We start from the raw sequence: 26,503 nt of genomic DNA on the forward strand, positions 1-26,503 counted from the left end.
AACATGTTTGGTCACAACAGACCGAAAGAAGCCACAATAACAATGCCAACATACAATCATCACTCTCGCAACAGCGGACATCAAATTGCTGCCAAAAAAAACTCAAGAGTACTATAAATAGAATATTATAAAAGATAAAAGTAGATTCACTTAATTCATCAAAACCAAAGCTCTCTCATGTGATAATACTAGAGTCCATTCATAAGAAAATCGGAAATAGGTTATCTCAAAATGACCTAGCACAAACAAAACTGAAGATACTGAAAAGCATTATAACCATTAACCAGTGCAACCATCATGTAATAAAAACCAGAAACTCAAACCTATGCCACCGTCGGTCAAGCACCCAATTCTGCATCCGGACCACAGATACATAATTGATGAACTCATACCCACAATGACAATAACTGATGACACTAAGACGACCGACGACCCCATGACCCACCAATGCCGAGCTCATCTCGGTTCACTTCTTCTTGGCTGCCGATTTGGTAACCTTGGCTCCCGTAGGATCCTTCTTCTCCACGCTCTTGATGACACCTACTGCAACTGTCTGCCTCATGTCCCGGACAGCAAACCTCCCTAGAGGAGGATACTCAGAGAAAGTCTCCACAACCATGGGCTTGGTGGGAATCATCTTCACAAAACCAGCATCACCATTTTTCAAGAACTTTGGCTCCTTCTCCAGCTCCTTACCAGATCGCCTGTCAATCTTGGTCAAAATCTCTGCGAACTTGACGGCAATGTGGGAGGTGTGACAGTCAAGGACTGGGGCATAACCATTCCCAATCTGCCCTGGATGGTTCATTATAATAACCTGCGAGGTGAAGCTAGCTGCTTCTTTGGCTGGGTCATCCTTTGAGTTGGAGGCAACATAACCTCGCTTCAGATCCTTGACAGCAACATTCTTGACATTAAAGCCAACATTGTCTCCAGGAAGGGCCTCCTGGAGAGCCTCATGGTGCATCTCTACAGACTTGACTTCGGTTGTCAGACCAGAGGGGCCAAAAGTGACAACCATTCCAGGTTTCAGGATTCCAGTCTCAACACGCCCCACAGGAACAGTTCCGATGCCCCCAATCTTGTAGACATCCTGAAGGGGAAGGCGGAGGGGCTTGTCTGATGGACGCTTGGGTTCTTGAATCATGTCAAGTGCCTCAAGCAGGGTTGGGCCCTTGTACCAGTCAAGGTTGGTGGATCTCTCGATCATATTATCACCTTCGAAACCAGAAATTGGAACAAAGGGGATCTTTTCAGGGTTGTAGCCAACTTTCTTGAGGTATGAAGAGACCTCCTTCACAATTTCATCATACCTTGCCTTGGAATATTTTGGTGTGGTTGCATCCATCTGTCAAGAGATGTATAAACCTCGTTATCAATACACACAATGAAGTAAAAATTTCTTCAGAGAAATATAAAATATGCATCCTTACCTTGTTGCAGCAACAGATCATCTGTTTAACTCCAAGGGTGAAAGCAAGAAGGGCATGCTCACGAGTCTGACCATCCTTGGAAATCCCAGCTTCAAAACCACCAGTAGTGGAGTCAATAATGAGGACAGCACAGTCAGCCTGAGAGGTCCCTGTAATCATATTCTTGATGAAGTCACGATGTCCAGGAGCATCAATGACCGTACAGTAGTATTTGGTGGTTTCAAACTTCCACAGTGCGATATCAATGGTGATGCCACGCTCACGTTCAGCCTTAAGCTTGTCGAGCACCCAAGCATATTTAAATGACCTCTTGTTCATCTCAGCAGCTTCCTTCTCAAACCTTTCAATCACACGCTTGTCAATGCCACCAAGCTTGTAGATGAGATGCCCAGTGGTTGTGGATTTCCCAGAATCGACATGGCCAATGACCACAATGTTAATGTGAACCTTCTCTTTACCCATTGTTATGTTTGCGTAGAACTAAGATCTGCAAAATTATTAGGTCTTGATTACTAAACTATATGTATGAGGTCGATAAAATATCACAGGGTTGTGAAGTCCATAAAAGGATTGAATTGTGTCAAATACGAAGTCAACAGAGAAACTGAGGAAAAATTGCAACTCTTAACTTAGCAGGGAAGAAATAATGAGCCACATGTACATGAAAAGGTCAGAAAATGGGAAAACTATAAAACAGTTATCCCTACCAAGAAGGGTGCAAGTGACACAGTATCTAATTGAAATCATAGCGGCAGATACATAATGATGGAAGTCAGTCAGACTATATGAGATTAAACTTGACAATGGAAGGGGAACACTATAACTTAAATAGTTAAATTTTGCATATTCAAATACAGAGGTCAGCCATTAGTCACTTAGGCAGTAGTTTTAGTAATTCTCCATTGAAATTTCTACCAAGATTCCACAAATTTAATAGATTATCTTAAATTGAACAAGACAAACTTGATGCATCTGAAGCTTAAGATCCAATCTACGTTTTTATAGTAACAAAATTTTGATAAAGCAGGTGGACGTATTCAAACAAATAAATTAACACCTGCAAGAAGGAATCATGCATTGGATTCGACAAAGCATAATGCATAAACAATTAAAAAAAAAAAATGTTAATTATATTTACAGTTTTAAGCAGATTTGAATAGTTTATCAAATATACAAGCAATATATATATATATATATATTATATATATATATATATGTATGTATATGTATGTATGTACATGTGTATGTATATGTATGTATGTACATGTGTATGTATGTATATGTATGTATGTATATGTATGTATGTATATATGTATATGTATGTATGTATGTATGTATGTATATATATGTATCTATATATGTATATGTATGTATGTATGTATGTATGTATATATATATATATATATATATATATATATATATATATATATATATATATATGTATATATGTATATATGTATATATGTATATATGTATATATGTATATATATACATATATATATGTATATATGTATATATATATATATATGTGTGTATATGTATATATGTATATATATATATATATGTGTGTATGTATATATGTATATATATATGTGTGTATATATATATATTCGTCCTTATTTGAAAATCTCATGGAAATTTAATGCTTTTATTGTTATTCACCAACAAGAAAGAAACGAAACGCCAAAGATACCTGGGTTTATCACACGTTTAAGCAGTATAATGGATTTAAACACAGTCAGTTACAGTTAGAAAAAGAATTTATATAAGAATAAAATATTAATATTGTTATTTCTATTTTCGCCGTAATTTCCATTAATTAAGACAAATTAGCGACAGGAAGAAGACTTCATATATTATATTCTATCATGTGCACAAATTAGATACTGACATTCCAGATCTCTCGGGCCTATTACAAACATATAAAAAGCAGAGAATAAAAAAAAAAAAAAATCTTAAGACTGGTTTAATCCCATGCGGATTCTAGGCTTAACGAAGCCGACAGCAAAACAAACCTCTCTTTACCATCGAAAACAATAGCTACGAGAAAACAAAAGAAGAGATTTTGAAAAGTTAGATCTAAGCGAGTGTACCTTTGTTTCCTTCACAATTAATTCATCAAAATTAGATGCATATTTTGCGATCACAAACCTAGAAAAATAAAAACATTAAGGTCCACAGTAAATTCACAAATTTGCGACGATTAGTCTACATGTTCAGATTCTTAAAACCACAACACTCTCTACCAACAAAGAAAAAAGATCTAAAAAAAGGAAGGAACTCAAACAGAAATCTAACAAAGAAAAACACGAAATCTAGAGAACCCAGCGATTTGAACAAAAGTAAAGGGACCGATCTAAGAAAGGGATCTCACCGAGAAGGGGATCGAAGAAGGGCCGGCCTCCACAACCGAGAGATCTCGAAGAGTAGGGGGTCGAGGTGAGATTCCCTTAGGAGCGTCCCCTAATATTTATAGGAGTCTTGAGATTACCAAAACGCCCACAGGTTTCGGTTGGTTAGCGGGGGCAGTTTCGTCATTTGGCACGAAACGCCACTTTTGGGAGCTTCGAAGCGGCCGATACGGGGTCGATGGTATCATCGTTGCCGATAAATATCTAAGTTGTCGGAACGGGCTGGTTGTCCTCTGGCGTGGGTGTCTTCCAATTGATCTTGGTCTTGAGATCACCATCAGATGGCTACGAGTGGTAGGCTGTTATAGTTCTAGACGATTTGATTACGGCACTACGGTAAGTGATAATTCCATATTCTAAATCATAACTACATGTTCATCAAGTTACACCTTTGAAGCCGGTAATGCCACTGGCATTTATTTGTACCCAAAAAAAATCACTGGTATTTATACCAATAGATTTGAGTTCAATTCTAGGTTCAGGCGTACTTGGATAATTAGGGATATTTGGAGGGAAGCAACATCCATTATCCCGTTCTATTACTTATGGACCCTTTTTATTCTATATATAAAATGAGGTAGACTAAAATTTGGTTAATTGAATTTCAAGTCAGATCCATACCGACAATAAGAGCTCGATATTGATGATCCGGTTATTAGATAAGATCCACTATCTATAAACAAGTAATACACAAAATAATTACGTGATTTAGAAACTCTGAACCTATAGAGAGTGGTAAAAAATAAATAAATTAAATAATATAATGATGTCTTTTTTGACCATTTGATACATAGATTAGAATTTGAAAATCACATAATTTTTTTATACATAAGTAATTTAGAAGTAAAAGAATTTCTGTTGTCAAATTATTAAAGAGAGCATCATAAAAGAAGTTGTGAAAGCCAGAGATGACCATGGGCTCTGATTTATTTCAACCAAAATTATTCCAATTTAAGCTTCAAGTTAAGCTTCATGCAACTTTTATCATTAAGTAGCTTATAATTACAAGATGAATTCAACTTTTCTACTAGAAGTCTTAGGAAAATATATTGTTGATACATGTGAGTCATAAAATAGATAATTATAAGAAGTATTATCTTTGACGTCAAGTGGAGAAAGAAAATACACTGGACATCTCCTATTGTTGACCAAATGGTAACAGAGATTTGGGCATGGTTATTCTGGTTGAGGAAAATATTAGCCGAGTTTTCTATGGACTCCGATCTCTACTGGAATTATGGTTGTGTAGCGAACAATGGTTGTAGAACGACTTCCACATGTAGGCATATTGGAGGTAGGCAGACAAGCACTAAACCAGTGTTCAAGTATTATACCTATCATTAATTGAGAGAGTCATGATGTCTCTGGAGTCTTCCATCGGCAACAGGAAAGAAAAAGGGGTTAGGATTTCCTCATCCTCCTCCCTTTCGAGGGCAGCTGGCCGAGTAGACCTTGATTTGGTGCATTCCACGGGTTCTCTTCCAACTTCTCCATCCTCGCACGGAATCGACTTGAGGGTCGGGCAGTCTCAGCCTGCCTCGACTTGCTCTTCACAGCTCGATTCTACCTTGCCTGTTTCATTCCATCCTTTAGCTGGTCATTCAGCGAATGGAGGAGGGGCTTCTCTCCTCCGCGTCCTTCTGCCTTTCAACGGCCAACTCCATCCTCCAGCGAGCGTTCATGATCTTAGGTGGCTCAGGATATTCGACGATTCAAGTGGGAGTCCAATAGAGCTTCTAAAGAAGCTATTGAATCCCTAGAGGTGTGATTCTTCTTTGTGGTCTCCTTTTCAGTGGATGAACTGCAATGTTCTGCTTTCTGGTGAAAATCAGCTATAGTCGGTAAGTTTCTTGATAAGGATTTTTCTCTTGAGTTCATTCAGAAGGAGTTGAAGATGCGATGGAATATCCAAGGGGAGTTTCGGGTGCTGCCTTTATCAGAAAGTTTGTTACTCTTTTCTCTTCCCTCTATTGAGGTATGGGATACCATTTTGGCCAAAGATCATTAGTCTTTAGCTGGACAGTTGCTTACTATGGAGGCTTGGAGGCTTTCATTTCGATCAGGTTATGATCATCTGAGATTTGCCTCTATCTAGATACGATTATCGGACCTCCCATTGGAGCTGTGGGACTAATCCATGTTGTTTAAACTAGTCTCAGTTGCTGGTAAACCACTTTTTTCAGATGAATGGACTGAATCCAATGCTAGGTTGGGGTTTGCTCGAATTAGTATTCAGTTAGACCTCTCCAAACCCATTTGCCCTGGAGCCAGAATAGAGATAAATAATTCTCTTATGTGGCAAGACTTCATATATGAAGATCTTCCTGATGTCTGTTATCGATGTGGGAAGATTGGGACAGTCATAGCTACTTGTTTCTGCACTGATTCAGAGGAGTCAGCTGATAAGCCATTGTTGGGACTCTGAATTCGGATAACTAGGGTTCCAATTGTTCCTCTCCAGGTGGACCGGAAGAGATCTCTCACACCTGCTACTGACCCTAATCCTTCATCCTCCTTTTGGATCCAACTTAAGAAGCCCATCAAGAAAAAATCTCCACCATCTCCTGGATCAGCTCACCCTTCAGGCATCCCTTTGATTGAATCCAAATTCGGGCCACTATCCATAATTGACCAACCTTTCTCTCAATCTTTTCAGCCTATGCACATATCAGGGAATATATGTAGAAACATAAGAGATCACCACCTTCAAGTAGAGGAAAATCTAGATCCCTTGGGTCTGAATCGCCTCAGAGTAAAGTGGTGGTTCTAGAGAAATCCGATGAGGCTAATGCTCCTCAAACTGCTCACAAATCTGACTCATCCCATCTAGCTCTTAAATCTTTGAATACTTATCCCATGAAAGAAGTCTGGCATGTGGTTGCATCAGGGTCTGGTTGTTCGTCTGCTGCTCAGGCATCTTCATCTAGCTAGATTTTCTTATCTCCTCTTCTGCTTCATCTTCTCATCTAGTGCAAGGTACTGTATGTTCGGAACATCAATCATTATTGCATAATCTTTGTCAACATCTTAATGTTCCTTTCGAAGATACGTTTGGCCTAGTCGACCCTCAGAAGGAGGCTATGTGTCAGAGCGAGCTGTTAGAACCCCAATCCCCCCTCCTCCTTCCTCATGAATCTCCTATTTTGGAATTGTAGGGGTGCGGCTAAGCTGTCTTTTGTAAAATATATAAAAACTCTACTTGTCCAATATGACCCAATGTTATGTGCTTTTGTCGAAACTCGCATCACTGATAGCTCTCATCTTCAACATGTTATGGGTCCTCAATGGGACCACTATATGATTCCTTCTGTAGGTCTATCCGGAGGTATTATAGTTTTTTGACATACATCATTGGGTCAAGTTTTCTTTTTGCATATAGATCATCAAGTTTGTTTTGGCCTCATCACCTTGTTGCAAGGTCCCACTTGGCTTATTGCTATTGCTTATGTTAGTACTTGTGGCATACAACGGCGCAAACTTTAAGACCTTGTTTGGCAAGCCTCACAAACTCAGTTGCTTTTGCTCTTAGTAGGAGACTTTAATGTTATTCTCTCTGCAGAGGATAAGGAAGAAGGGCGGAGATTTAAGCTTGATCGATCTATCATTGCATTTAAATATTTCATTCAGAACACTGGGCTGATTGATCATGGAGTTCATGGCCCTAAATATACATGGTGTAATAATGAAGCAGAGTTGGTCGGGGTCTGAAAAAGGTGGGAACGTGCTTTTGTATCTGCTAATTGGATTGATCTCTTCCTGAATCTTGGATTATGCACCTAGCATATTTTGCTTCGGATCATTATCCTCTTCTTCTCACTCTCGCCTCTATCCACAAGAGGCATTATTTTCTTTTCAATTTGAAAAATTTTGGTTGATGTGTGTCAATCTTGAAGACACTATAGCCTCTACTTGATCTACTGATTATCATGGCCCTCCTACTGACAAGCTTACTATTTTACTTAATAATGTTCATAAGAAAATCATGCACTAGAATGAAAAGAGGATCGATAATATTTTTTGCACTGTCAATATCCTCTATTCTCGTATTCTCTCTCTCCAAGAAAAGGAAGTCCAGTGTGGTCCTTTGCCTCATAACCAGTATATGCTTTTGTTATCTTCTTTAAGAGCTTATCACAAAAATCTTTGCATGCAAAAAGTTTTCTGGAGGCAAAAGTCACGATCTCAATGGTTATGTGAGGGTGATGCTAACCCCGATTCTTTCATCGTTAAACTCTTCTAAGATGTCGGCATAATAGAATATCTCAATTATAGGTGGATGATGGTACTGTAGTGCACTCTGAAGAAGGCATCTGTTCTATTCTTTAAGAGCACTTTTTCCATCATTGGAATAGTACGTGGCAGTCTCTTGACATAGACCTTCCATATATACCTCATAGGCTTTTTAATGAGCAAAATCAAGCTTTAATCTCTGAAGTTTCTGTTGAAAAAATTGAAGAGGCCATTTTCTCTTTACACCTCGACAAAGCTCTTGGGCTGGATGGCTTATAATCTTTCTTCTTTCAAGTCTTTTGGGACCTTCTGAAATCAGATGTAGTTTATTAAGTATTGCTTCCAATCTTCTACTATGCCGGCTTCTTGGAAGCATACTTATATTGTACTTATTTCTAAAATTTCTAATCCATCTGTAGCTCAGCATTTTCGTTCCATCGGTCTTGCCAATATTATATATACAATTGTTGCGAAAATTTTGATTGGACACATGTGTAAGTTTATTTCTTCTCTTATGTCTCCTTCACAAGCTGCTTTTGTTTTCAACCGTAATATTATTGATAATATCCTCCTTGGCCAAAAGCTTATGCATTCTTTGCATATTGCGCCTCCTTTCGATAGTTTAATGTTAATAAAAATTGATATGAAGAAAGCCTTTGATAGATTTCAATAGCTCTATTTGCGTAAGCTTCTCATAGCTTTCAGCTTTCACCATAAATTTATTTCTTGGATATTGGTTTGTGTTTTTCAACCGTAATTTACTCTCCTTGAGAATAGCTCACCGACTTATTGATTTTCTATAAATTATGGTCTTCGTCAAGATTGTCTTCTATCTCTTTATTTATTTATTTTTGGCTCTGAATTGCTCACCATCTACTTGAATGGGGCTATTCAGCTTAATGTGCTTAAAGCTTTTCAGCCGACACCTTCTAGGCCTGCTGTCTCTCATATTTTTTATGCTGATGACTGCCTGTTAGTTGCTCGAGCTTCGGTTCGTAATACTATTATCTCAAAATCTATTTTAGAAGCCTATTGTGCTGTTACAGGATAAGCAATTAATTATGATAAGTCGCATATTCATTTTAGTCCTAAAATTCAGACCTCTACAAAGCATCAAATTTTGCATATCTTGCGTATTCCTCATACTCGCACATTGTGGAAATATCTAGGCATTCCTTTATCAGCTTCGCCCTTATCTTTCAATGATTTTTCCCATCTCATGGTCTAGTTAGAAAGCAAGCTTCATGCATGGAAATGAAAATATCTCTTATTTGCTGGTCGAGCTACTCTACTCATTTCAATTTTATCTTCTATTCCCCTCTATACTATGTCTTCAGTTTATGTGCCACTTTCTGCACTTAATTATCTTGAAAAAGAATTTGTACTTTCTTGTGGGGGCATTCTTTTAATAGGAAACGTCTTCATTTATTTTCTTGGTCAAAGATTTGCAAACCAAAGAAATATAGTGGTTTGGGGTTATATTCTTTGAGAGTTAAACAGCAGGCTCTTCATGGTAAACTCGCTATTAATCTATTACTTCATCCTACTTCTTTATGGGCTCAGCTTGTTATTGCAAAGTATAAATTTAAAGGCATTTGGCCTGCTTATAGTAAACCTCGTAAAGTTTCTCCCATCTGGCACAAAATTTGCAAAGCTGGAATTCAATTTCAGCACATCAATTACGTTGGATGATCGGTTCTGGCACTTCTATTCATGTTTATTCTGATTCTTGGATCACTAATGTGCCTTTATCTCGACTGCTAACTTATATAAATATTAATTGTGATCTTTCTTCAGCTTTGGTGGCTAACTTCATTACTGCTGATCGAAAGTGGGATGTTCAAGCTCTTGATCTTTATTTTGGTCTGGACCTTACGAGTGCTATCTTAAGATTTTTTTGTCACAGTATCCTTAGCCAGATTCTTTTTGCTGGGCTATTTCAAATACTCCTAAAGTCTTGTCTTCCGATCTTGTATTGGTTCTTACGTCTGCTGATTCATCCTTTAATCAGTTTTCTATAGATGGATCTGGTATCTTTCTGTCTCTATGAGAGTCAAATACTTTATATGAAAATTAAGCTGGGATTGTCTCTCATGCAAAGTTAATCTTCATGGAACTTTTTCTGATTTCTTACTCTGTTGTAACTTATGCAGTGGAATAGTTGAAGACCTGGAGTATGTTATAGTCACTTGTCATTTTACTCAGCTTTGCTAAATAGTCTGCTTCAAAGTATATTGATTTTAGTTTGTCCTCATTCTTTGTCAGCCCTATTTTATTTACTAAATCAATCTCAGGTAAAGAAGAGGACTAAGGCAGTGCTGAGTATCATGGCTTGGCTATTGTGGAATGCTTGAAATGCTAGAATTTTTCAAAATCATCACACTACATAGCACTTGATGCAGCAATTTCATTACTATATAGCTGATCTAGATGCATCTACTTTTAATATGTCTCCAAAGACCTGGGGCACTTTTCATATGCCACAGCACATTTTTCTATCCTATTTTCTCTCCTAGTGCCCCCTCCCTTCAGAGATTTCATGCTTAATTTCGATGCTGCTATCTAATTTGATGCTGTCGGAATTGTATTTACTATTCGAGATACTTACGGTAATGTTCTGTTGGCTCAGGGATGCAGGATTAATCCCTGTTCTATTCTTGTCACTGAACTATTAGCTGCTTGTTATGGCATCACTACTGCTGCTCATATATTTCATAATCAAATATTACATGTTTATGGAGATTCTCTTACAGTTATTCATTGGCTCTCTGCGCAGTTCTATGGTGATGTTGCTAACCTCTTTTACTATAAAGACATCATCTTATCTCTTAATTTATTTTTGGGCCTTACTTTTAAACATATATACCATGAATAAAATCAAGTAGCTGATTGGCTGTCTAAGCAAGCTCTTCTTTCTAACTGTTCATTTTCTGAAGGGGATCCTTTGCCTCTCTCTTTTGCTCAGATCATTAAGCATGACCAGCTTCAAATTACTGAGCCTCGGGGAGGTATTTAGTATCCATTTCTTTCCGACTGATCTATATGCTGATAGGATGACTGGGGTTGCTTTTCTCTATAAAATGATGCATCCCATTCTTCATTTCTATAAACTATCATTGGCAGCTTTAACCCTAGATGATGTGTATGCTGATAGGAGTTGGTCTTCCTCTTTTATTTTGTTGGCTTTTGATGTAGCTTATCTTTTTCTCCCATATAATGTTCTCTACTTATTTGTTTCTGATGGGAATTGATCTTTTTCAACCATTGGTTGGGACATATTGAACACATTGTTTCACTTTTATTGTTCTTGGATTTCGGTTGAATTGCAGACCTTGATACATCTCACTCTCATACCTTGGTTTGCCTTATTAATGTCATCATGGGCTGCTCTACATAGTCTTCCTGTTCTCACTTTGTCCCCAATTGATGTTTTACCTGATCAGGATTGTGATGATTTTACTTTTAAAGGCACTTTGTTGTGTTTCTTACTCTCAGATGATGTTTGGCTTGATGGAAATGATGGACTTCCTGATGGGCTCTATATTGATTGGATTTTCTGGTCTTCTAAGCTTTGGTTCATTGCTTGCTGTTTTTTATATCACCTATTTGATGCTGTTTTTCTTATCGTTCTGATAAGCTGGCCTCTACAGTCTCAATTCACTAATTTTCTACTTTAGCACATGTTGCAATCACTAGTCTATGATTTCTTTCCATGGAATTCAGTGTTCCATATGCTGATCTTTAGAGGGTTCTGATTGGTTGTCAGCTATGCATTTTTTAACAGCATTTCTATGCTTTATTTCTACTTCACCTGTTGGATTATGTTCAGCATTACCGATAGGGGTTACATTTTCATATTTGTTTCTATGTTTGTCATTTTTATGCTTATCAAACTTAACCCAGATGATGAGCCACTTGATGGGAGCTGTATCAGCACTTCTATATTTATTCTCTGGGTTACTAAGTTTGCGATCTTTAGTTGCTGCTTTCTGTTTCTCCCAAGTGATGTTGTCCATTACCGTCTCACTGTTGGGAGTTGGTCTGAACAACATCAGTTGCCTTATTCTATGTATCAACATATACTGCAGCAGTTCTATGCTTGGATAGCAGTTATGGATTTGCTTAATTGCAGTTTTCGGCTTCATTGCTACTTCAGCTTCTGGATCATGTTTTGTCTCTAAGATTTCTTAAACAAACTTTTCAGTTCTGCCTGCTCATCTTTCCCTTTATATTTTTCATCGTTGTTTTGGTCAAGGACTACACTTATCCTTTTGATTCTACTGGTTTTGTGTTGTATCTATGTCACATTTCAGCAGTTCTACTCTTTGCCTTGGTTTGTACAAATGACTTATTCTTATCAGTAAAGTATTCCCCTTTACCTAAAAAAAAAAAAGTATTCCACCTACCTTAAAAAAGGCATGGCTGTGAATGCTAATCAAAGACCATCACAATATGGGTCCGTCAAATACAACAGTGATGCTTCCTTCACCAATCCTAGGAAGGTCACATTTGTAGATTCTTTGTGCAAGGACAAATTAAGTAACATGTACATCATTTGCAGATTTTTTTGTTTTGTTTTTGTGCAAGAAAAAAGGAGTGGCCCATCTCTTTTTAGACTGCCATTATCATGTCACTCAGTGCCCACAAGCACCATGATAATGCACACCTAGCTTGCTCCAACTTATCTATTAAGTTCATTTGTTGCTTTTCTCAATTGTCTGGATCATCACCATTTTTGTAGGGTTAGGGTTTTCACTTAAGCTGCAGACATCTCTCTGTGGTTTTGAGCTTGAATGGCCATAGGAAGCTGGCCACCTCCTTAAATTGTGATCCTAGTCTATCAAACTTGTCAACATATCTTTGATAATACCATAATTCCCAGGTGCCTGCTTTTATACAGCCAAAAAAATATTTTAAGAATATTTCACTATCCATAATAAATTAGAAAGAGGCGGATGTGTGCAATTTATCATCTTGTTCTAAAAGGCTGGTTTTCTCACGTACATAAATATCACCTCTCAGCCCTTCAACATGGTAAACAAGTCCATACCAATATGACTGGTTTCAATTCGGTTCTGTCCAAACTGCTCCCATGATTCTTTTTGGTTCTCATCAGAAGATAAAAGATGCCTGAAAAAAAGATATTGGAAAAACGTCTGAGAACCCAACGTTGTGTCGTGGCATACCATCTTATCATCTTAAGTCAACAACTTCCTCTGGAGGAATCATTAGTGTGTTTCTCAGATGCAAATTGTTGGCTTGAGGTTTGGAAGATGGCTTCATGGTGATATATAATTGTAAGGGGATTCGATATTAATCTGCAGCTGGGTACGGTCTCATCACCATGTATACAAAGTGTGGCACTGTTTGAGAGGATGCTAGTGAAGACTGGACTTGGGACCGTGGTGAACAAAACTTCGATCGAACCCAATTATGCTAAGCCGATGCAGTAGTGTGGAGAATATTGTTGAGCGCATCCAAATTACATTGCTCTAAACATAAGGCTGATATTGTAGAGGATGTGAAGAGTACATGTTCTCAGAGGCCCACTCATGGGAGGAAGCTGCTGAAGTGCAGAGGATGATGAGAGAGGAAGACTTGAAGAATGTGCCTGCAGAAAGCTGTGTCAAAGTTGGAGTGGATCTGTTTATTCATATATATGAAGCATTAGATTATTGCATTTGAACATCAAAATGGTTGACTATATGGATACAAATACTTTTACAAAATGAATCATTTATAAGTATAACTTGGTACATTGCTATGCAGCTCAATCAAGCTGCAAGTCTCTGATGACCCTGTTACTACTCTCTAATAATGAATATATCTCATTTGAAAGAGGATGGGACCTATCCCCTGAAACAAATATGTGAACATTGTCATGCATCTCTATCCAACTATAACCAGGCTGTTTTAAAACCCTATGTTTATCCATCATTTCCCTCAGTTTAATAGCATCATCCCACCTCCCCTCATCTGCATGCATGTTGTACAGGAGTACATATGGAGCAGAGCTCTCTGGTTCAATCTCCACCAAGGCCTTTGCAGCTACCTGAGCCAATTCCACATTATTGTGAACCCTACAAGCACCAAGCAAGGCTCCCCATACCGCCTTATCTGGTGGGACGGTCATGTTATTGATCACTTGGACCGCATCTTCAAGCTGCCCGTGCCGGCCAATGAGGTCAACAAGTGAAGCATAATGTTCGACTCTTGGCCAATATCGAACTCATGAACCATGGAATCAAATTCCCTCTTCCCTCATCCACTAATCCTGCATGGCCACAAGCATTCAACACAGCCGTAAATGTTATATGGGTTGGCCTTGTCTTCCTCCTCTTCATATCTTCAAAGAGCTCAAGAGCCTCGCTTGCAAGCCCATGCTGTGCATAGCCTCCAATCATTGCATTCCATGAGACAACATCTCGCTGCATTTCCATTCCATCAAAAATAGCCTTTGCATCCATCAGTTTCCCACACCGTGCATACATTGTAATGAGGGCATTATTTATCGGAATGTCTGCTACTATTGTCTTAGTAATAAGCTGGTGGACTTGAGTCCCTAAATGCAGTGTGGCAAGCCCAGCACAAGCACTAAGCACCGAAGACACGGTATGCCGGTCCGGTTTTTCTCCAACCACTCGCATCTTCGAGAACAACTCAATGGCTCCTTCATAGTCTCCATTTTGCTCATATCCTGCTATCATTGTATTCCAAGAAACAGTGCTCTTTTGAGGCATCCTATCGAAAACTTCTCGTGCTTGTTCGACCTCACCTTTCTGAGTAAACCCACATATCATCAAATTCCATGACCTGGCATCTGGATCTGGCAATTCTTGAAAGAGTGATCGTGCCTCTTTCATCTCCTGTGCTTGCACGTACCCTGTGATCATCGTGTTCCATGAGAACAAGTCTCTTTCAGGCATTTCATCAAAGAGAGCTCTTGCCGAACAAAGATCCCCAGCTTTCACATAACACATGATCATAGAATTCCATGACACCACATTCCGCACGAAACATTTGAGGCAGCGACGTGTTTTCTTTATTTCCTCACCTCCTTTTCTTTCTTGATAAGGTTGGTAAGGAATCAAATCAAATAGTCTTCGAGCTTCCTCAACCTTTCCTCTTTGGCCATAGCCAGCAATCATAGTGTTATATGCATCAACAGCCCCTTCGATCTTGTTAATTGTCCCACTCTGAATGAGAATTTCTTCAGCCTCTTCAAGTCTGCCATTCCGAATGAGACCTGACACTAGAGCATTCAAGGATGCTGCATCTCGAACTGGCATCCTCTCAAACAACTCAGTTGCCCTTCTAACATCGCCAACTCCAAGAAAGCCAGTGATCATAGTGTTCCAGGAGATAACATTCTTCTCCGGCATTGTATCAAAGAGGTGCATCGCCTCATCCATCCTCCCATTCCTCGCATACCCACTGATCATGGTGTTCCACGACACAGTATCCTTTAGTGGCATCTGATCAAACAGGCGGCGTCCCTCCTTGAGCTCCCCACCATCCCTGGAGAGGGCATAACCAGAGAGCATGGAGTTGTAGGATACAACATCTCTTTGTGGCATTTCATCGAAGAGCCTCCGGGCAAGGGCAAGCTCACGGTGGCGGACATAGCCACCAAGCATGGAGTTCCAGGTGATGACATTGCGGTGGAGGAGGGCATCAAAGAACTGCTGTGCCTCATGGAGGCGGCCGCTCTGGATGAGCTTGGAGAGGGCCTGGTTCTGCCGACGGAGGAGGATGGGGTTGTTGTCGGAGCGAGCGGTGGCAATAGCACAGCGGGCGGCAAAGTGCATCCATCTCCTCATGCTATTTTCGTTCTATTCACTTTTCTTTGGATTTTGGGAAAGGTTTGAGAAAGAAAGGCATTTACATCATTTAGAATTGCATGGCTAATGGTGCAAAGGATGATATTGGATCAGCCAAGTAACCATATAAGCAATAGAGGCAAGACCTGTATCTATAACTTCCATGTCAATTTTTGGTTCCATCTTTCTCAATTTCTTCGAATACCTTATTATACAAAATTAGACATAACAACACCTGCATATATAAAAAATCAAGATGAGAATTGTTAGGATTTGACGCCTCGAGATTCAGCCCACGTTGAGCCCACAGCGAGGTTCGCGGCAAAAAACGGAGTCCAACGAGACCAAGATCACCTGAATCGGAACTCGGATGGAAAACATACGAGCTTTTAAAGTCGGCACGAGAATCGAGGCGGCAGAGGACCGCCGGCGGGCGACAGCGGTGCGGTCGCAGGCGCGGCGCGCGGGATGCGCGACCCAGGCCCGTGGCCCAGGCGGGCACGCGGCCCAGCGGGGCGCGCGGCCCAGGCGCGTGCAGACCCGCGCGCGGGCCTGGGCCGCGCCTGCCCAGGCCCTGCCGGCCCTGCTGGCCCCTTGCCCCGATCCACCGTGGACCGGACGATCCACGGTGGGGCCTGTGGACCGCGTGGGTGTTTCCCACGCATTTCTCGCGGTCCACGGTACTATTCCGTGGACCGGAGTGCGATCGGAGGGCCCAAGTGATTTTCGGTGACGATCCGACGGTTCAGGAGGCTGATTTGGTTTGTTTATGACTCTTAAACCTAATCTAATTAGGTTTAAACTCTGTTTAACCCTTTAAAAGGTCCTGTGACGAACAGAGGAAAGGTGGTTCGGGTTTCTCGCCGAAGCCCGTACAAACCCGAGAAGAGAGAGAGAGGCGAGAGCGTTGAGAGAGAAGGAGTAGGAGGCTCCTGGACAGCGATCGTCAGGCACTTCAGGGGTTCAGAGGGTCTTCAAAAGAGAGAGAGCTTTTGTGAGGGGAACTTCAGGTGAGAGAGAATTGGGTGTACAAGGGTTGAGGGTGAGGTCTTCTCTTGTAAAATTTTCTTTTTCATAGTGAAGTTTGCATGCCCTGTGGAGGCGAGTCCTTTTGTGGCTGATCCACGTATTTTGATTACTTTTTCTTTTGTTTTGTTTCTTCTTTCTTCCTGCTGCATCGCGTGGTACTGAAAAGATCTTGGGAGGTAGTGTCCTGGCTAGACATCCACCCAACAAGTGGTATCAGAGCAAGGTGGTTAAAGGACGCAGATTGCAGTGGTGGTGAGCAAGAGTGAAGATGGAGAAAACAGGAACAATCAAGATGGAGATCAACAAGTTCGATGGTAAGAGCAATTTCTCCTTGTGGCAGGCAAGGGTGAAGGACGTGCTCATCCAACAGGGGTTAATCGATGCTCTCTTGTGCGATGAGAAGCCGACCACCATGGAGATGCAAGATTGGAAACAGCTACAGATGCAGGTGGTGAGTACCATCCGTATGTACCTGACGGATGAGGTGGTGATCCATGTGCTGAGCGAGACTTCCCCGACGGTGCTGTGGTCGAAGCTCGAGGAGTTGTACATGGCGAAGTCTCTCACCAACACTCTTTTCTTTTGGAGGCAGTTTTACCAACTGCGGATGACTGAGGGACAGAGCGTGCAGGAGCATTTGAGTCACTTCCAGAAGATCCTCACCGACCTTCTCAGCGTTGGCGAGAACGTTGAGGAGAAGATCATGGCGCTGGTTTTGCTGGCGTCGCTTCCCCCTTCGTACGAGTCCTTGGTGACTGCTCTTCTAGTGGGAAAGAGCACTATCAAGATGGACGAGGTCACCGCGGCGATACTCCAGAATGAGGTTCTCAGGAGGGAGAACCCAGCTTCGAGCTCAGGTGACGGTAGCTCAGCTTTGGTGGCTTCTGGAGGAGCAGGAGGCGGTAGACGGAGCGATAGGAGATCGCAACGAGGGCGATCCAACTCCAGGAGGGACTTGAGCAAAACCAGGTGTTACCGGTGTGAGGAGTTGGGGCATCTAGCCAGAGATTGCCCTCAACTGAAAAATCGGACGGTGGCTGCTGTAGCGACGACCGGCAGCGATTCAGATGGAGATGTCCTGGAGATATCTGACGAGGTATCTACTTCTTCCCAGCAGTGGATATTAGATTCTGCATGCCCCTATCATGTGTGTTGCAGAAAGGAGCAGTTTGACTCCCTGGAGAACAGTGAGAGCACTGTATATCTGCCGGATGGATCGAGCTGTGCGATCAGAGGCATTGGGATGGTCAGCTGGAGGACACATGACGGTGCAGTGAGGAGATTGGGGAAGGTCCGATACATATCCGATTTCAGGCGGAATCTTATCTCACTTAGCAAACTGGATTCGAGAGGCTACAGGACGGTAGCTGGTGGAGGAATCCTGAGAGTGCTACACGGCGATAGGATTGTGCTGGAGGGGAAGAAGGGGAGTAGAGGATATTATTACCTGGCAGGGAGCCCAGTGCGAGGTGGAGCTCCAGGAGGCAGATCGGGCACGAGATAGGAGACTCGGGAGGACGAGAGGCGACGTCGCAAGGTGAGATTCCTATTGCCGCAGGATGATGCCCCGAGCAGGTCTCAGGTTAGAAGGAGCACAGCATACGACGGAGATGGGATCGAGCAGCCTGGCTCGACTCCCATGTTTGCCCATCCATGATCAGCAGGCGATTATCCCAGGGCATGGGGGCGCGGAGATCCAGAAGCTCTCGAAGTTTGAAGGAGGCCGAATATCGAGTCGAGGTGGAGATTGTTAGGATTTGATGCCTCGAGATTCAGTCCATGTTGAGCCCACAGCGAGGTTCACGGTGAAAAATGGAGTCCAACGAGACCAAGATCACCTGAATCGGAGCTCGGATGGAGGAGATACGAGCTTTTGAAGTCATCACGAGAATCGAGGCGATGGAGGACCGCCGGCGAGCGGCAGCGGCACGGCCGCAGGCGGCGGCACCCAGGCCCACAGCCCAGGCGGGCGCGCGGCCCAGCCGGGCGCGCGGCCCAGGCGCGTGCAGGCCCGCGCGCAAGCGCGTCCCAGGCCCTGCCGACCCTGCTGGCCCCTTGCCCCGGTCCACCGTGGATCGGACGGTCCACGACGGGGCCTATGGACCGGAGCGCGATCGGTGGGCCCAGGTGATTTTCGGTGACGATCCGACGGTTCAGGAGGCTGATTTGGCTTGTTTAGGACTCTTAAATCTAATCTAATTAGGTTTAAACTCTGTTTAACCCTTTAAAAGGGTCCTGTGACGAACAGAGAAAAGGTGGTTCAGGTTTCTCACCGTACGAAGTCCGTACGAATTCGAGAAGAGAGAGAGAGGCGAGAGTGCTGAGAGAGAAGGAGCAGGAGGCTCCTGGACAGCGGTCGCCAGGCACTTCAGGGGTTCAGGGGGTCTTCAAGAGAGAGAGAGCTTTTGTGAAGGGAACTTCAGATGAGAGAGAACTGGGTGTACAAGGGTTGAGGGTGAGGTCTCTTCTTGTAAAATTTTCTTTTTCATAGTGAAGTTTGCATGCCCCGTGGAAGCGAGCCCTTTTGTGGCTGATCCATGTATTTTGATTGTTTTTTCTTTTGTTTTGTTTCTTCTTTCTTCCTGTTGCATCGCGTGGTACTGAAAAGATCTTGGGAGGTGGTGTCCTGGCCAGACATCCACCCAACAAGAATCAAGAAGTAATAGAATGTGAGATGCGTATATGGGAAATGGCATTATATAAACTGGTTAATTCACATAACCATTACCAAGTTATTATTTTTTTTTTAAAAAAAATCTTCAGGGCAGCAAAGTTGATATCTTACTACTGCTAAATCTCATCATAAGAGGAGAGAAGCGAAAAGTTTTAATAGTTCATTATGTATAGACTCCCGAACACAATAGAAGATTAAATGATTGATTCGTGGTGGATTAAAATTCTCTAATTAAAGAATGTTGCTAAAAAAATCTCATTGTGCATATGATAGATATCTTCAATATAAATGTGTAACACCTGATGCAATAAAAGACAAATTTAGTAGTAGAAGTGATAGAAAGTAGTTAAACAAAAATAAAAAAGACTTGTCTTCGTCAAGTGGCACCGGAGAGAGAAACGGAAAGAGTATCTTTGACCTTCTGGAGCACAAAATTGAAGCAAGCGAGGGAGCTTCAATCCTACGCGATAGCTCTAGAGTTTGCACAGGGAAAGAAAAGAAGAGAGAAAAGTCATGGACAAGATCCAGAGTAATCTAGATCACTTATGTATCAGTCGGGCTAGAGGGTGGTAGGCGAGACCAAATCTGATCCACCTTTCCAACCCGCTATGAAGCAGCGAGAGCAGCCCAAGTCCAATCGATAGAGAAGCATCCAACCAGCCCAAGTGGAGCGTAGGAAGACCAATCCTGACTATCCAACTATCGAACAAATTAATCAAATACCCATATATTTCATTATGCATTTCATATAAATTTCTTTGTAATTTTAGCTGAATAGCTGAGTATAAATAGGCTATAACAAGGATAACAGAGTTAGGTAATGAATGGATATTTTTCTTCCAAAACTTCTTCCTCTCTCCTTTTCTTCCAAATCTACCTCCCTGATCTCTCCCTCTTCTCTCTTAACTCTCTGAGTACACTCCCCAAAGCCTCTTTCTTCCCCTTTGATCTCAATCCAAACCCTTCCCTCTCTTCACTGTACCTGAAGATACCTATGATTAGGGCATTATAGGTAGTAACATTCATCGTTAGAGAACAGGGATGTTACAAATTTGGTATCAGAGCAGCTGAGATTTTCGGATCTGAGAGCATGAACACCACAATCCATAGATCCTTCAAGCTTTGTAGTTCGATAATAGATACTAAGCCTGAGCTTGAATTTCATTCACAGTAGACAAAAATAGTAATAGATCTAAAAACTGTACCAAAGATCGGGGGGTGATTATTGTTCAAATAGTTAGGAACAGCAACCAGGCCTCAAAGGAACATCATTGGCCACCTTGGTTGATTGTTTACTGTTGCCAGGAGCATACATGAGAAGCACTCAACAAGTGTTTATAAAAATTACTCAAAATAATTTCAAAAGAACTCAAAATAGGGATGAAACACAGAAACAGATTCAAATACAACAGTCAATCTAAGTCAGTAGAAGAAAATATGGCAGAGGGAACCAAATTGAAAGATATTAGTGAAAATCTTAGAATCTTAGAAGAAAAAATGCAAATGCTTACCATCGAATATCACAACTAGATGGAAGAGAGATTGCAATAGGTTACAAGAGAATTTAATGTTAAAATTGAAGTTTTGGCGAGACAGTCGGATGAAATGCAATAAGAAGAAAAATAAAGATATGAAGCATTATAGATTGAAGCAGCAAAGAGGCATGAAATTATGATACAGAAACAGACTCACAAACATGAGCAGTTGCTAAAGTTCTTTCCCTCCAGCCATCTGTATCTCATTCTACTAACCAATTTTCTACACACAGCACTCCCATAATCATAAGAGAAGGAAAAATAAATACATATGAACATCCTAGTGCTAGTACTTCAGCAATATCAAATGAAGACAACGATGAAGGATTGTTACCCACTCCACACAGGTCATTTGACAGAATGGAAGAAACCTAATACAAAACTGATTTTCACATACCTTACCCGAAGCTTGATTTTCCAACATTCAGTGGAAAGGAACCTAGAGAATGGAACAGTAAATATGAACAGTACTTTAGAATATATCAGATACCAGTTCTCCACTGGGTGGAGATAGCCACAATGCATTTTATAGGGAAGGCACATCAGTGAAAGGAAGGTTACTTCATTGACAAACTAAATCTGAACTAGAAAGAGCTAGTACAGGCAATCTGTCGAAGATTTGATAGCAACAGCATAAAATAGTTTGTCAAAAAATTCAATAGGTTGGTACAAATGGAAACTGTGGAGAAACATCAGGAAAAATTTGAGGATATGACGGTCAGAATGTTATATTACAACCCAGCTCTCACTGAACAGCACTTTATAAAAAGCTACATTAGTGAACTAAAGGAAGAGTTAGTTCCATTTATTGACCTATCCCATCCAACAATACTAGCAGAAGTATATGAACAAGCCAAGCTCCATGAGCAAGCACTGTCAGTTATGTGGAAAAAGAGTAAGATGACCAATAGAACAACTTTAACACAATCAGTAGGCTGCCATACTTCCACATCAGCTATACATAGAGAAGATATTAAGTCTCCAATTATTAAAAATCCAAACTTGCCTTAGGGAGTCAGTAAGTAGCAATGGGAACAAAGAAAGGCAACTGGACTTTGCTTTAGATGTGGAGAGAAATACCACTTCAACCATCAGTGTTCACAGAAATCAGCCCATTCTATGCTACAGTAGAAGCAGATGAGGTTTTTGATGAGAACCTATTACATGAGGAAGAAGTAGAAGAGGAGACTTTGATGGAGGAAAAAAAAGAATGAGTTGGGGACTGTAGTCTATGCTCTAGTAGGATGGAATCAGCATGAAACCATTAAAATCTGAGGAGAAGCTGGTAAAGATGGTAGTCATTTTGATTGATACTGGCAGCACTCATAGTTTCATAAACTTTCAAGTGGCCAAAGAAGTAAAGGCTATTCTTACTCCAGCAATCCCATTTATAGTGATCATGGCCAATGGATACAAAGTCCTGAGCAAATTAAAATATGTTAACTTCCAGTAGACCATGTAAGGAGAGACATATCAGGCTAATTTAATAGTGATTAGGCTGGATGGATCAAGCATAATTTTAGGAATAGACTGGTTGAGGATATATGGGAAGGTGACCTTTGACTATCAAGATAATTCTATAACTTTTATCAAGGATGGGAAGTAAATGACTCTTAAGAAAATAATAGAAGGGTCAAAATTGAAGTTTACTAAGGCTAAACTCCAAAGATTACTGCCACACAGTGGTGCAAGGCTGAAGGAAAATTGCTGTGTTATTGGGCACCGGGTGAATTCTGAGGGAGACAAAGTCGAAGCGGAGATACCTTCTTCAGTGAAGGAGGTGCTAGAGCAGTACTCAGATGTATTCCAAGAATCTAAGGATTTGCCACCTAACAGACCATAGGATCATCAAATACCACTATTGCCAGGATCCAACCCTATCAATATTAGACCTTACAGGTACATCTTTGGGCAAAAAGATGAGATAGAGAGATGGATACAAAAAATGCTCAAGTCTATAATCATCCAATCCAGTACCAGCCCTTATGCCTCACTAGTGCTCTTAGTGAGAAAAAACGACAATAGTTGGAGGTTCTGTGTGGATTATAGACAACTTAACAAAGCTACTATTAAGGACAAATATCCTATTGCTTTAATCGATGATCTCTTGGATGAACTTAAAGGGTCTCAATATTTTTCTAAAATATATCTAAGATCTGGATACCATCAAGTGAGGATGAGTCTAGAAGATGTGCACAAGACAGTATTTAGAACTCATATGGGGCATTATGAGTTCTTGGTTATGCCCTTTGGACTAATCAATGCACCTGCAACATTCCAAGCCATTATAAGGTTTTTTCTAGTTATCTCAAAAAATTTGTATTAGTTTTTTTTATGACATTCTTGTATATAGCCAAGCATTGGAGGAGCATGTAGGACACCTCAAAGAGGTACTAACCCTATTGAGGAAGAACCAATTATATGTCAAAAGATCCATGTGCTTCTTCAAGCAGTAGCAGTTGGAATATTTGGGTCACATTATTTCAAGAGAAGAAGTGGCCACTGATCCAGATAAAATGGCAGCAATGAAAAGGTGGCCTACCCCAGCTACACTCAAAGAATTGAGAGAATTTTTGGGACTCACAGGATACTACAGGAGATCCATAAAAGAATATAGGACCATCAACAAACTCCTAACTAAACTTTTCAAGAAAGACAATTTTCATTGAAATGAGATAGCTCAAGAGGCATTTGAAAGACTGAAGGGAGTAATGTCAACAACCCCAGTCCTAGCAATGCCCAACTATTCCTTACCCTTTATCCTAAAAGTGGATGCTAGTGGGTATGGGATCGGAGCAGTACTCACACAGCAAGGAAGACCCATAGCCTACCTAAGCAAGGGATTAAGTGAAAGGCATAGAGGACTCTCAACATATGAAAAAGAATTCTTAGCCATCCTGCTGATGATGTCTAAATGAAAGTATTACATCAATCCCAGAGCTTTCATCATCAAAACCGACCACCAGAGCCTCAAATACTTATTGGAGCAGAAGATAACCACTGTTGCTCAGCAAAAAGGAATGTTGAAACTCATGGGGTTAGATTATATAATACAATATAAGAAAAGGAAAGAAAATCTTGCTATGGATGCCTTATCTAGATGTAGCTTTGGGGAAGAAAACATGCAAGCTATCATAGCAGTAGTACCTACTTGGAGCATTGAGATTGCCAATAGCTATGAAGGGGACCAGCAGATCTAACAGATCATGGCAAAGGTACTTATTAAACCTGAATCACAACCTAATTATTCCTACAAGCAAGGGGTGCTTAAATTCAAAGGGAGAATTTATATTAGAAGTACAGAGGAATTGAGACAAAAACTCCTAGAATTGATGCATGCATCATCTTTGGAGGGACACTCTGGAATAAACCATATTTACAGGAGGATCAAGCAATTATTTTATTGGCTCAGAATAAAACAAGAGGTGGAGAAAAAGGTAAAAGAATACGAGATTTGTATTAGGAATAAAATCGATGGGACCTCTTATGCTGGGCCGCTACAACCATTACAAATTTTGACTCAAGTTTGGCAAGAAATCAGTATGGACTTCATAAAGGCTCTGCCCAAATCTGAAGAGAAGGATACTATACTAATAGTAGTAGATCGACTCACCAAATATGTCTATTTTATTTCCCTAACTTATCCCTACTCAGCACAAGATGTAGCAAGGACCTTCCTGGATACTGTGTACAAGTTGCATGGGATGCTTTAAGAAATTATATCAGACAGAGATAAGATATTCACTGTCAAGTGTAGCAAGATTTGTTCAAATTAATGGGGCTCAAATTACACTTGAGCACTGCCTATCACCCACAAACAGACAGGCAAATTGAAAAAGTGAATCGATGTCTAAAGACTTACTTGCGCTATTTGTGCTTTCATAGTCCCCACAAATGGCTCGAATGGATATTTCTAGCTGAGTGGTGGTACAATACCAACCACCACTCCTCCCTAGGGATGACACCCTATCAAGCCTTATATGATCACCCACCTCCGATGTATCCGATGGTTAATCTGGGAATGGGCATACATACTATAGTAGAAGACTAGAATAAGGAAAGGAGCAAAATGATACAGATGCTAAGGGACAGACTTAGAGAGGCTCAAAACCACATGAAACAAAATGCAAATAAGAGAAGAGTAGACATAGTACAAGGAAGGAGATATGACATACCTTAAGCTCCAGCCTTATCAACAAAGCATAGTGGCAATCCGCAAGAATCTCAAACTTACCTTATGATATTACGTCCCCTTCAAGATATTAAAAAGGATCGGATCTGTAGCTTATAGGCTTCAACTCTCCGAAGGATCCCAAATACATACAGTATTTCATGTATTCATGTTAAAAAGAGGGATTCAGAATCCACAGTAAGCCTCACCGATAGTCCCTCTCACCAAGGAAGACGGGCAGTCTTTAGTCCAGCCAAAGAAAATTTTGGACCGTAGAATGATCCACCGAGGGAACAGAGCAATCACCCAAGTACTCATCAAATGGAGTAACCTCAGTGAGGAAGAAGCCATCTAAGAGGATTACAGGGTCCTCAAGGGCCAGTTCTCTTAGTTTGATCCTTGAGGACAAGGATCCTTTAGAGTAGGAGGGGATGTAACACTTGATGCAATAAAAGAGGTAACTTTAGAGGTAAAAGTGGTAGAAAGTAATTAAGCAAAAATAAAAGAGACTTATCTCTGTGAAGTGGCACCGGAGAGGGGAATAGGAAGAGTATCCTTGACCTTCTGGAGCATAAAACTGAGCCAAGGGAGCTTCAACCCTAAGCAGCGGCTAGGGTTTGCATAGGGAAGGAGAAGAAGAAAGTCACGGATATGATCTAGAGTAATCTAGATCACTTATTTATCAGTTGGGTTAGTAGGTGGTGGGCGAGATGATTGGACCATATTAGAACATATCGATAATTAGAAGGATCAATTTGATATTTTTTAAAATACAAGAGGTGTAAGTGAAATTAAACTAAAATTGAGGAGATATTCCTATAATTTTTAAAAAAAATATTGCAAGTACTTTAATTTTTTTATTTTTTTAATATTTTTATGGCATTAATGTATTTATGTTGTTCGATGTTTGTATTTTACAATAAAGACTTATATATTTTGTGCTCAGGACTTGTGTTCTAGCTTCGATTTGCGTTGGATTTTATCTGTGATATGGATTCAAAATGATGGAATAAGGATAAAAAGATTATACTAAAGATAATTTAATTTCAAATACTATCATTTATTTTTTAATCATTTTTTATTAGGGAACATTTTAAAAAAAGTAATACTTTATAAAATTTTTAGATGGTCAAATTTTCAGTTTAAATGAAGAAGTTATCGAAGATAAAGATTAGTATGGATATAGATTCATTAGTTAAT

General features: G+C 40.5%; 2 protein-coding genes across 3 annotated transcripts; both read right to left on the reverse strand.

The window, feature by feature from the left end:
* Window positions 1–154: 154 nt before the first annotated feature.
* On the reverse strand, window positions 155–3,962 carry LOC105036434 (elongation factor 1-alpha). Of its 2 annotated transcripts, XM_073261307.1 has the most exons (4): window positions 3,808–3,890; window positions 3,527–3,584; window positions 1,434–1,920; window positions 155–1,348 (listed from the first exon to the last, which is right to left on the reverse strand). In XM_073261307.1, exons 3-4 carry the CDS (start codon window positions 1,893–1,895, stop codon window positions 467–469), a joined length of 1,344 nt encoding a protein of 447 aa, XP_073117408.1. In that variant the 5' UTR covers window positions 1,896–1,920; window positions 3,527–3,584; window positions 3,808–3,890; the 3' UTR covers window positions 155–466. The 2 variants fall into 2 exon arrangements, with proteins under 2 accessions (XP_073117408.1, XP_073117407.1); XM_073261306.1 differs by lacking the exon at window positions 3,527–3,584 and having other exon boundaries at window positions 3,808–3,962.
* Window positions 3,963–7,514: 3,552 nt separating this feature from the next.
* Window positions 7,515–16,136, reverse strand: LOC105048611 (pentatricopeptide repeat-containing protein At1g62260, mitochondrial). Its single transcript, XM_073261311.1, is given in 2 exon segments — window positions 7,515–14,310; window positions 14,312–16,136. Coding segments are annotated over 2 exon segments (2,049 nt in total). The 5' UTR covers window positions 15,895–16,136; the 3' UTR covers window positions 7,515–13,844.
* Between the last annotated feature and the right edge of the window lie 10,367 nt (window positions 16,137–26,503).

This window comes from Elaeis guineensis, chromosome 7, assembly GCF_000442705.2.
Source record: "Elaeis guineensis isolate ETL-2024a chromosome 7, EG11, whole genome shotgun sequence".
Classification (NCBI taxonomy): domain Eukaryota; kingdom Viridiplantae; phylum Streptophyta; class Magnoliopsida; order Arecales; family Arecaceae; genus Elaeis; species Elaeis guineensis.